The following is a 12,015-nucleotide window of genomic DNA, read 5'->3' on the forward strand; positions in this document are numbered from 1 at the left end:
CGAGATTAGGCCTGCCATTCAGAGGGATTTACACTTGAGTAGGAGTAAGCCAACAGGAATCTCATGAAATTCACTGAGCACAACTATAGAGTCCTTCACCTCAGACAAACTAACTCCCTACATACCCCAGGTCATAACAGGCTTGGCAGAAGATATGTTGGAAAGGGTAGGGGACAACGTCAACAGGAGCACAGATGGCAAATCCAGGGAATTGGTTATTAGACTCATTAGACTACAGCTGGCATAGTGTGTCTCCCAGTACATGAAAGCTGGTGATAAACTGGAATGATTCCATTGGAAGGCCAACAGTGTGGCTGAAGTTTGAAGCATGAGAGGTTGAGGCACTGGGGTTTCTTCAGCCTATAAAAGAGAACAGCAGTGTTCCAGTTCCTAAGAAGAGGTTACTGAGATGACAGGGCTGGGTTCTCTGCCAAAGAATGAGATGAAGGGCATAAACTAATAGGGGAGGTTCTGGCTAGATAAAAGGGAAAAAAACCTGACACTATGGGGGCAATCAAGTAGTGGAATAGATTTCCCAGAGGGGTTGTGCCATCTTCGTATGGAGGATTTTAAGACCTGTCTTGAAAAGCCATTAGCAACCTGGGACCTTCGGAAGTCCCTTCTGTTGGGAATGACAACTCTCAGGATGGACCTTCTCCATCTTCTCTGTAGCATTTCCTCCAAGCAATGCAGTTCATATCAGTCTGTGTATTTCAAGTCAGTGCATATGCTGCTATTCACCCCAAAGACCAGAAAGATTCCACAGACGGTTGCCCTGCTGGTTTTAACTAAACAAGATCTAAGACAATTTGAGCAAGAACAGCACTGGACAGAATGCAACAATTTTTTTTTTGTTGTTTTAATACGAGTGAATAGATTAAGAGATCTGAAATGTCGTAAAGCAGTATACATACTGAATAAATAATATGCACAGGAGAGTCATGTCTACATCATAACACTGGCTAGTATTCAGAACACTTAAAATAAATCCAGTGACATCGGATAAAGTCCATAAAAATGCTATCCTGTCTTCCCTTGTATGAAATTGTTCAAGTATAAAAAAAATCCAATACAGTGTAAAATATTAAATTCCATTTCGATCAAGAATAAAAATTGCAAGTATTGTAGTTTCACAGGACAATGTAAAGCAGCATTTTCTAGCAAAGGGAAAAATAGTCTACATACAGATGAGTGAGAGAACGGCACTAATGTATTTGAGAGGTCTACATGAAAAACTAGGGAGAAGGAAACAGAATGAACTAGCAATATTTTATGTAAAAACCTAAAAAGTGTTAATTTAAGAATACCCTCATACAGTGCACATACTGAATTTAAATAAATCCAAGTCAACATCCTTAGTTAATTAGGTTAATGTTTAATATGCTACATCTAAGCCTACTAAATAATTTATGCCATGAGATGAATATATAATTTTACAGTGTCACATCTAAAGTCGCTTTCTTTAGAGCGCAGCTTAGTAAAACTTTCAAAATAAATATTTCTTTTTAAATAGCATAACAATTAAGGCACAGTATAAATCACATACCATTAACCCTTCAAGAACTGCACTCTTGGTAACAAGAGTCGCCTTGTGTACTGTAGGTTGACTAATAAATATTTTAAATAGCATCCTGAAGTAGGTATTAAAATTGTACAAATGGTTTCGGAAAAGAAAATTCCCTTAAAACAGTTCTTAAAGGTTTTAGTTCATTAAGCTTGTTCCTGCCTTTATTCACAAGTTAGGAATAGATGCAATAAATAGAAAGAGAAGGCTGCTATAGTAAAGGGCTGATCCTATTTTAGAATCAGAATAGCTGACACCAGCAGTTAAAGTTTCCCAAAAGTGAAACAGGATGGGGCGAGGGATTAGGATGTGACAAGCTCATCACATGAGCACGAGTGATGTATTCTGTCCAGAACTGTCTGTGTTATTGATTGTCTCTACAGCTGTTGCACCCCTTACTTCCACATCACTTGTTCCATAGTTGCACTCATCCAGAGGACAGAGAAGAAAGTAACTTTGGTGCCTGCCCACCATCTTACTAGCCGGCCATCTTCCTTGGGTTTGTTCGATGCCCGTTAGTGAGACAGTGAGAAGGTACTGTCTCACAAAGACAGCTTCTGAAAGCTAGAAAGGACAATCAGTGCTTTAAGCTTGTTTGCTCTTAAAATGGATAATGATTACGTATTGCTGACTTAGTTCTTTTCCCTGGTTCAAGCTTTGCAAATATTTTCTCACTTACAGAAGGCAGTTTTTGCTTCCCTGATACTGTAAAAAAGTATGTATTTGCCTTTTTTTTTTGGTTCTTGTTTGAAAATATGAAGTCCCATTGCTATTCCTGCCACTCTTTCATGACAGTAGAGTATTTTTTCCCCATTTTCTTCTGGTTTGATACTTGAAACTAGACATGCCACACTACCCCTCCCCTCTACCAACATGATTTGGATGCATACGTATGAAGACTGTGGAGTAAAAATCTTTAGTTTTGCAATAGCCTCGCTTTCCTTAAAGCTCCTTAGTTAATATCAATTGTCTCTGATTAACTACTTATACTGGAAGGCTGAAAAGAGGAAGAGAAAGAGCAAGTTTCCCTCAGGAGTCCATCTGCTATTGCATGCGGTCTGTCTGCAGCTGTTGGGGCTGGTACTGGCCAAAAGCAGCGGCGGCCGCGGCAGCCGTCCCAGGCGCCGCTGCGGTGAGGGGCTGCTGCACCGCGTAGCCGTAGCCCCCCGCTGCCACGTACCCAGCAGCGGTGGCTGGCGAGGCTGCGTACGGGTACTGCTCATAGGCCGCGGCAGCGGCCGCAGCAGCCGCCGAGTACTGGGCGTAGGCAGCGCCGGTGTAGTCGATGTAGGGCGTAGTGGAAGCAGCAGCTGTCGCGGGCTGGACGTGGGGGATTACCACTCCCGGCTGCACAAAAGCCTGTGGATAGACATAGTGAGCAGGTATCCTGTTGAAAGATGGGAGAGGGAGTTAGGGTCGGTACATGAGTCAGCACCGAAGTGTCACATCCAGACTCCGAACTAAAACAAACTCAATTTAGTTGTTGTTATGTGCATAGGGTTGCCACAATAACTAGACTCAACGGACCGATTGCCAGTTCAATGGCCTGAAGCACAGCATTACAGCTGAGTTAAAGAATATCCTCAGGCAACATTAAATGCTCCTCTGTTTAATACTATTAGAATCTTTAGAAGGACCAGGATTACTTATGTCAGCTTTAAGACAACTCTGGAAGAGTAAGCTTGATTATTCCATCTGGAAAATTGTGGTATTTATTTCTCAAATCACCTGTAAGTCATTTTTATTACCCTGCTGCTCACTCACTTAACTGCTCGGCTCTTAGTAAAATTATTTCCTGCAGTATTTCTATTATTAGTAACTTAACAGTTTGACAGCATCACTATAAGAAGCTTGATAATAGCCAATAAGAGAACAAAACAGTTGAACTTTGACTATATGCAAAGTCTTCTCAGGGAGTGGGGGCAGAGTGTATTGTGGCAACCCTACTTAAGTTGCTATGCAGACTCAGCACACATTAATTTCTCTGCAACCTCAGTCACCCTTATTAAAAATAAGAAAAAAACCCAACAACAACAACAACACAGGCGACAAAGGAGTTTAAATAAAGATCACAAGTGTGGTAAACACAGCAAGAATCACACTTTCCAAACGAACGATAGTGCAGCTCACTCTGTCACAAGAGGCCATTGAGGGGAAGCTACATAGATGCTATTAAAATCCGTAACAGTGACTCCTAAGTACATGTGCATCACACTTTTGTAAAAGTTCATAAGGACACAAGGGTCAAACCTGTTTGATTATCAGGCCACTGATGTCCTGTTTTGTGCCAGCTTGTTTATTTCTATGCAAGACATACAGCATAGAGTTTTTGGGAGGTGGGGGATAGGATTAAGTCTAAGTAGATCTGATGCTTAACAAAAGCAAAAAAATAAACACCCAATTTTACAGCTTAAGAAATAACCATTCTGAACAGATCAGTACACACATTTTCCCATTGTCTCCAACTCACAAAACTTGTTCCCTTGGCTTATTTACTTAGCCCTTCAGCTTTGCAGGCTGGTTATACTGTTGTCTTAGCACGCAAGTATATGTACAACTTCATCTCAAAGTTGTACTTTATCACATAATGTGATTTTAAAAAATAATATACTTCATATAATTCTCATTTAAATCCAGAACCCAGTCTTGCCTCTGGATTTCCACAGAGAATTCCTTCCTACGTGCAACTCCTTTCCAGTTAGTGAATCATTAGAAATCCATGAAAAAAATGCTTGTGCAGTTTTACTGTTTCGTACTGAACTTTTCCCAGACAGCTCTAAGGACTGCACCCACCTTTTAGCACAATGTGAGCAAGGATACAAATTGCAACAGTAAAATGTGTCCTCCTTGCCCTGAATTCAGGATTTAATGGAAAGGTTGGCTTTGTTTGTTTCATTTTTAAAATAACTTCGAGATTGACTTAAGTGGTCAGTAAGAACACATTTCCATCACAAGGGCCACTGTCAGCTAGTGTCACAGCAAAACAGATTAAAGTAAGTGATAGGCAGGCTTTAGAACAGCCTAGTTTATAAGGAAAAAAAAGAACTCAGTTGTTTGAACACGAATATTAGCAGAGAAAAATACTCAGGTGCCATGTTTAAGATGTGAAAACACCACAATCGTAAAAACCCAACATGTCAATGAAATTAATTTCCTACTGTGTGAAGGGCAGGGGGAGGGGGAAGTGACAAATGAGATTGGGAAGGGAAAGAAAACGTAAACCAAAACCATCAGTTGGGTTTTTAACACTCACCTAATTTATGAAGTGCTTAGCCAGAAGTGCATTTGAAGCATAATTAAGCTGGCTCTGTGCATTTAAATACACATCATTATCTGAGCTCTCCACAGAAAATGGATGAGCATCAACAAGCAGTCTGTCACCGGTCAAATACCATCCTAACAGATAGAAACACCGCCTTTTTTAAGTATTAAGGAAAAGAGCTATACAACCAAATTGGATGTCACCAAGGCCCTCTGCAGCATCATTAATGTCTGTTTAACACCACATCAAAGAAATCTTTTACATGCAGCATGTAAGGCAGAAAGTAATTCTAACAGAAGATACAGTAAGCAAGGCTGTCTAGGTGTTGGCCTGAACTGATGTTACTTGACTTGATTTGACTAAGATTTTTCTTAAGGCATTAGGACACTTGGCCACATCCTTGACAAGACAGAAAAGATACATGTGCTCTCACTTAAACTCTTGTGACTTGTTTTATTTAAGCCAAGAAACTAACAGGTGGTGAAGTTATGAAACATTATCTGTTTGCCACATCTTACCCTACAATAAACATAAACCCTGTGCAGGCTCCTCACCACCATACCATTTCACACATGATGATTGACGGCGTAAGCTGCAGCGAGGCTATTTTTGATCATCTGTCATGCTACAACTGTTTTGAGTCGAGTAAAATGGCTTTATATGGCCAAAGTAAATTTCTACCTACTGCTGTGGCCAGCACATGTATATCTCAACCATTCAGAACCCAACTGCTTTTAATGCTCTGCCAGGTCAAAAGCTGAAAAAGCAACTCCCAGTAATGCTGGATATCCTTAGTTTTAAATAAAAGCTACTGCTTCACTTTTGAGAGTAAGGGTGTGAGAATTACACATGCTTAAGCTTTCAGGCAGTAGTTTTTATCTTGGAATGTGTATTTACTGTTACACACTTTAACCTTTACCTTCAGTAGTAACTCTAGCTTTGGAACATTCAAAACTCAATGACATACACTCCTGCCTTGTGCCTTAAGGCCTTCATTGCTGTTATAACAGAAGATTTGTGTTCAACTAAGACCTCAAAAATAATCCTATAAGCCATAATAAATTGAAAGCAAATTGTCTCAAAGGAAAGACTTTCTAGATTAATGCAGAGAGCTGTGTCATGCAGAAATTCAGCAGCACTAGCACACCGCTGACTCTCAACATTCAATTCTTGTGAAAGCAGGTATTTAATTCTGAACAAAAGGGTTTTGCTTTGGCCCTTGCATGGCATCATCTTGTTTTGTAAGCATAATTAGAGTATATATTGACCAATGCAGAGCCTTCCTGATAGCAGAAAGTTATGAAAACATCAAGATATACAAGACTCTTAATATGCTTCCTGTGCCTGACACCATAGAGAGGACATGTGGCATTCCCTCTTTCCAGATTATCCATAGTGTGGAGTTATTATACAGGTCTTTTGATCATAAACTCAACAGAGAGCTTTTCCTTCTCTCTTAAGAAAGGCAGAACTGCCTCACTCTGGGAAGGTAATACTAAACAGGGAATATCAACTATTTGATAATTGTAGAATTGTTTTGGTTGGAATAGACCCTTAAGATCATCAAGTACAACTGATAATGAGCTTTGGTTTTAACTCTGGTCTTAACAAAAGTAGTGGGAATATTCTCATTTTGATCAGGGTGCTAGACAGAAAATAAAGGGGATAAAATCTCTCCCAACAGAACAAGTCACGTCCTACACCAGTACCTCTGTATAGCCCTGTATTTTCACATCAATATTAAACTAAAATCTGCATACTCAAAATGAGAAAAGCTATCTTAGGAGACAAAGTCATCTTCCCCCTCCATGAATTCCTAATAAATTCAGAGATAATACTTTAATAAGCAATCCTGAAAGCATGTATGAATAACCAGGCCTGCGATCCAGCAGCTTCTATGAAACACATGAACTGTCAGATGCTAAATGCAAAGAGCATGGAGAAATGTTATTGGGAGCATGAACTGGATCTCTGCAGCACTGAATAAAGAATTCCCAGCATTTTACATGCTTCATGCACTGAAGCTAGTTTCTGGCTCACTCCACCACAACAATCAGAATGAACTAGGCTGTAAGGGACCTCTAGAGGTCATCTAGTCCAACCCACCTGCAGTAAACAGGAACATCCTCAACCAGATCAGGTTGCTTAAAGCCTCATCAAGCCTGACCTTGAATGTGTCCAGGAATGGGGCCTCCATCACTGCCCTGGGCAACCTCTTCATGTTCCATCACCCTCATAGAAAAGAACTTCTTCCTTGTGTTCAATCTAAATCTACTCTTCTCTAGTTTAAAACCATTCCTCCTTGTCCTAGGGAGGACTTCATGTCTTTATAGATAGTCCCGCTACAGCTTAATGTAGTGCTCAATTCAGAATATGGTCTTGCATCTTCACAGTCAAAGTAATAGAATGCAATCCAATTATTTTCAGTTTCTTATTTGATACATGGAGATCCATATATAAACACTGCTGATCATATCAGAACATGGCAGCACCTCACTACTTTGCACTCTGCTAGGAAAAAAAGAAAAACATCTTGGAGCCTTGGCGTATGATTTAGTGGAGTACTTGCAGTGAATCACTAACCATGGTTCATTTTACACAGCATATCAGGGAAATGCACTTGTAAAAAGTGGTACTGCACAAGAGGCTTTAAGGTGACCATGTATTTCAGTGCAATTCATGGAACATCCTCCAAGAATAACTCTTCAGTAAAGGTAGATTCAAGTAAGCACTGAAACAACCCCTCTTACTGTCAAGCAATATAGGTTGCAAGGCTATTCATTTCATCCCAATAAATGCTGTTCTTCTCAATATGAACCTCTAGAAAAGATACAAGTTATTGGAAATTTTGGCAAGGAAGCAGGATTAGTAATCTCCATTTTTGCCACATAGTAAAAGAAAGGCAAAAGCAAAGGATTTAAAATGACCAAATTAATATATAGCTAACCCTGTGACTGACATTACTTTTCTTAGGATTCATGTACATTGCATTAGAAATAAAAACCTTATTCTGCCTCTTGCAAAGATTTCCCTGACCTGAATGCAATTTACGTGACCTGTTGTTGCCTCTGGGTAAGGAAAGCAAGAAAGAGCCCTACATTGGGACAGTCCTTTTAGCAACAGATTGCCACAGGTTCTCTTTTCTGTGGTGTCCAGCAACTAAGTCTCTCCCTGGCTGATCCTGTGGTGATCCACTGGTTCCTCTTTGCACCAAGTGCTTTAACACTTCTGGAGACAGTGTGCCCCACCTCCTGCCTACCTTAGCACAGGCATCATAAACTGATTGCTGCATATACACTGTTGTCTCCTCACTCTTCAAAGGAGTCAAACAAAATACAGTAGAGGATAATGACGATAATAAGAAAAGAAGGGCAAAAAGTTTTTCACAACCTCCCCACAGCTCTCTGAAGAAACAGCATTTCCTTTTAAAAGTACATAAAGTTTCTAGGAACACTTTTATCCTACAGTTTTGAGGGCAGGACCTGCTTCCTTCCACTTTGACAGATCAAACCACCGTGAAGCTGTTACTTCTTATGTACAGATAGGTACGATACTCTCAAACTATTCTAGCCAAATAAACCAAAAACATTTGTGACACATTAACTAATTGTTATCTTACTCATTAGCAAAATGCACCTTAATTGGCAAAATGCATTTCATTGCAATGAGTTTCACAGTCAGTGTGCATTAGTGAAGTGACACTGTACGTAAAGTTCAAAGCAGACTTCACCTCCTGATTATACGCCTAGAAGAAGCAAGAGTTAGATCTGCTTAAGAACAGTGTCCCCAAGGAGGGGAGAGATGTGCTACGTATTAATGACAGGCTGAAGGAAAAAAAAGTATCTCAAATTAGAAAGCCCAAATGGACGCACATTGTTAATAAGGAGCTCCACATCCCTCCCAAGAACAAATCCCACTCCCCTCAAAAATTGTGAACATGCAAGCAATACGCTGATTCACTTTTAAACCAAGAAGTCACACAATTTAGCACTCACTACAAAATATGGTTAAAAAAGTCACAGGCTACAGCTTAAAAGCAAGGAGAAAAAAAAAAAAAGTCCCTTTGCTCCCCATGGCAAAGTCACTCCTCAGTAACAAAACCACAATTAGAAAGACACCCCCCCAAAAAAAAAAAAACAAAACAAACCCAAAAACTTTCACTACAGCTCTTTCAATTAAATAAAAGCACACAGTTTAGCTATCAACACCACTTCATTACTGTCATAAATCAATAAATAAAAAAAGCACACGGAGGTCTATTTACTATATGAAAAAAAAACATACATGCATCGTTAATCACCATTTTAGCTTGTTTGTGTTTGAGTCTACTGGTTACAGAGTTTAATTCCAAACAGAACTATTCCACCTCTTATCATCATATCCTTCTGATCAGTTATCTTAACTGTAAACGATCCCTGTCAGATTAGAAAGAGATAAATAACATTGAGTCAAGCTGAAAAAAAAAAAAGGAGAAATGGGGCACAGCAATCTTGCATCAAGTCATACCTCCTGGTTTTATCATAGGGTCATAGGGGACTCGACCGCTTAGGAGGCCGGGACACGTCCCACACAACTTGACTCAGCTGTGGCATTTAGAATATGACCAACAAGGTGAGCACATTTACAGGTAGACATTTATAAGTCTGACAACTTCAGCATTGCTGCAAAGTTTATAAGGCTGCTACTGCAAGAGGCCTTCAATGATCACAATTTTGCTTTCCTTTTTTGAAAAAAAAAAAAATTAAATAGTTTTTTTCTCCCCAGTTTGAGATCCCACTGAACACTTACCCAAAAGGCCTCTGTATGAGAGCTGGATGAAGCTGCTGGACACCAAAGGCAAAACCTAACAACAAAAACACATCACATTCTCTGTATGAGTATTCTTTTGGCCACTTATTCATACTATGTACACAAATGCAGAGTAACAACCCTAACAGCCTCCAGTGATGAAGTCTGGCAGGCTGTAGAAGCATAAACCAGAGAGCAAAATGTATCAATCCATATTCAACACACACATCTACATGCACAGAGAAAGCAGAGCACATGTTTTCCTAGAGGTGTTTGTAAGAAAGACTTTCTTCAAACAGCAAATACAAGGTTTTCATTCACATTTTATTTCATGTTTCATTCTGGTGCCTAATGTTAGTTCTGAAGGGCTGATTGGATGGTATGTTCTACTCATCAGTGTAACTGTGTACTTTCTCCAGTCATTGAAGCCATCTCTACTCATAAGGACAGCCAGGAGGTGAAATCCTAATTTCCCTTCTGTTCTTCAAGTGCCCAAGCATACATGCTTTTTTATCTTGGTGGGCACAATTACTGGCACAAGTGTTCGTCAGGTTAACCAAATAGGAATTCAGAGCAGCCTCCTTTTAGAGCAGAAGTGTGCACACTGTGCTCCTGTCGCTCTTACTGCCAAGCAGCAGTTTGCGAAGTGGCTGGGCCATCAGATGGGCTCAGATGTGGTCTTAGGAAGAGCCGTTTCAAGACTGCATAATAGCTTCCATCTGTCCGAGGCGTTTGCATTAAAATATTGTTTGTATTAATAAGACCGCACACACGGGAAGCGATTCGTTCCTAGGCCAATCTTTCCTTGCAATGATACTGTAAATGGTCAGCGCCACCACATTCCCAGCAGCAGGAATAACCAATGAAGTGTCTGAGCTGTGGAGGTCTTCCTGGGGAACGGTGGATACTTTTATCTCTGACTGCGTTAGGTTTTTAAGGGCACGTGTATAAAACAGCCAGAAAGTTACTACACGCTGCACTTAGCACTCAAACGGAAAACACGTCCGAACCGTGAGTGCAGGCGAGTGAAGTGCAGGGCAGCACTACTTGTTCCAAAGTTTTATTCTCTTCAGAAAGTTTAGGTTACGGACAGCGGAAAGCCGTTCACGGCCGCTCCTCACCTGGCTGCATTATCCGCGGCTTGGCCCCCAAGTACGCCAGGTTCACGTTGGCTTTCCTGCCATCGATGATGGGGTTGGGGTCCTTACAAGCCCTTTCAGCAGCAGCTCTGTCAGCCATGGTGACCTTAACGGGCGATGCCGAGCGTTAGATCCCTTTCCGCGGGCCTCTCGCCCACTGCAGCCACCCGAGCTGACCACGCGTGCAGCACCGGCGGACGGGGCAGCCAGGGTGGCGAACGGGCCCCGCTCCGACCTCCTAGCCACCCGCCGGGCCGAGCGGAGTGGCCGAACTGGGGAGCGGCGAGGGCGGAGGGCGCGGGCCGAGCTCCACCGCCGGCAGATAACCTCCGGCGCGGCCGTATCAGGGAGCAACAGGCGCGCCGGCAGCGCGGCGAGAAATTCAGCAATTCCCCCTCAATCTCCTTTTTCAGTAATTCCACCACCTCCCCCCGTCACCATCCCCCACCACCCCCCGCCTCTCTCCAAACGAAGATTAAAAAAAGGTAATGGAGAAAAGCAAGATGCCCAAGTGTCAGACACCCCCTCCTGTCCCCCGGGGCTGCCTCGCTCCTCATAGCGACCCCCGCAGAAGTTTCTCAGCGCTACCCACGTCGCAGGCCACCTGCCCCGGCCACCCTCGTCCTCCCGCCGCTCCTCGGCACTTACAAAGCCGTATCCCCGGGACTTGCCCGTCTGCCGGTCGGTGATGACCACCGCCTCCTCGATGTCCCCGAAGACTTCAAAGTACTTGCGCAGGCTGGAGTCGGTGGTGTGATAGGGCAAGCCCCCGACGAAGATCTTGGTGTACGTGGTGTCCTTCTGCGTCGTGTGCATCTTCCGCCCGGCCCTGCGCGCCGCGCCGCGCTCTGCACCCACGCGTGGCCGCTGGGGCGTGCGGGTCCTGCGCGGCGAGACCCGCTGCCAAAGTCAGCCCTGCTCCCTCGCTCTTTTTTATGTAGTTTTTTCCCCCTCCTCTCTGCACAACCCCCCTCCCCCCCCCAGTTTCCCCCCTCCCCGCCACCCAGTTACAATGCAATTCCCTTTTGCCTTTGCAAACCCAGCTTCCTCCTTCAAGAGCGGAGCCCCGCAGCCTCCGGAGGTTCTGAGGTAGGCACTGGCAAAAGGCGGAGGGGAGGCCGGGCAGCAGCCAGCTTGCCGGCGGCAGCGCTAAAAACAGCAGATGCAGCAGCTGGAACAGAAGCGCCGGGCCTGGGAGCTAACAACCGAGTGGCCTCCCCCCTCCTAAAAGCCACCGGGTCGGGCACTGGCGGCTGTTCCTC

General features: G+C 42.9%; 1 protein-coding gene across 1 annotated transcript; it reads right to left on the reverse strand.

Annotated features, from left to right (window-relative positions):
* Window positions 1-846: 846 nt before the first annotated feature.
* RBM24 (RNA binding motif protein 24) lies at window positions 847-11,709 on the reverse strand. The gene is made up of 4 exons (XM_064160970.1): window positions 11,402-11,709; window positions 10,736-10,859; window positions 9,615-9,669; window positions 847-2,951 (listed from the first exon to the last, which is right to left on the reverse strand). The coding sequence occupies exons 1-4, from the start codon at window positions 11,567-11,569 to the stop codon at window positions 2,609-2,611; spliced, it is 690 nt and encodes a 229-aa protein (XP_064017040.1). The 5' UTR covers window positions 11,570-11,709; the 3' UTR covers window positions 847-2,608.
* Window positions 11,710-12,015: the final 306 nt, after the last annotated feature.

Source organism: Pogoniulus pusillus, chromosome 21, assembly GCF_015220805.1.
Source record: "Pogoniulus pusillus isolate bPogPus1 chromosome 21, bPogPus1.pri, whole genome shotgun sequence".
Classification (NCBI taxonomy): Eukaryota; Metazoa; Chordata; class Aves; order Piciformes; family Lybiidae; genus Pogoniulus; species Pogoniulus pusillus.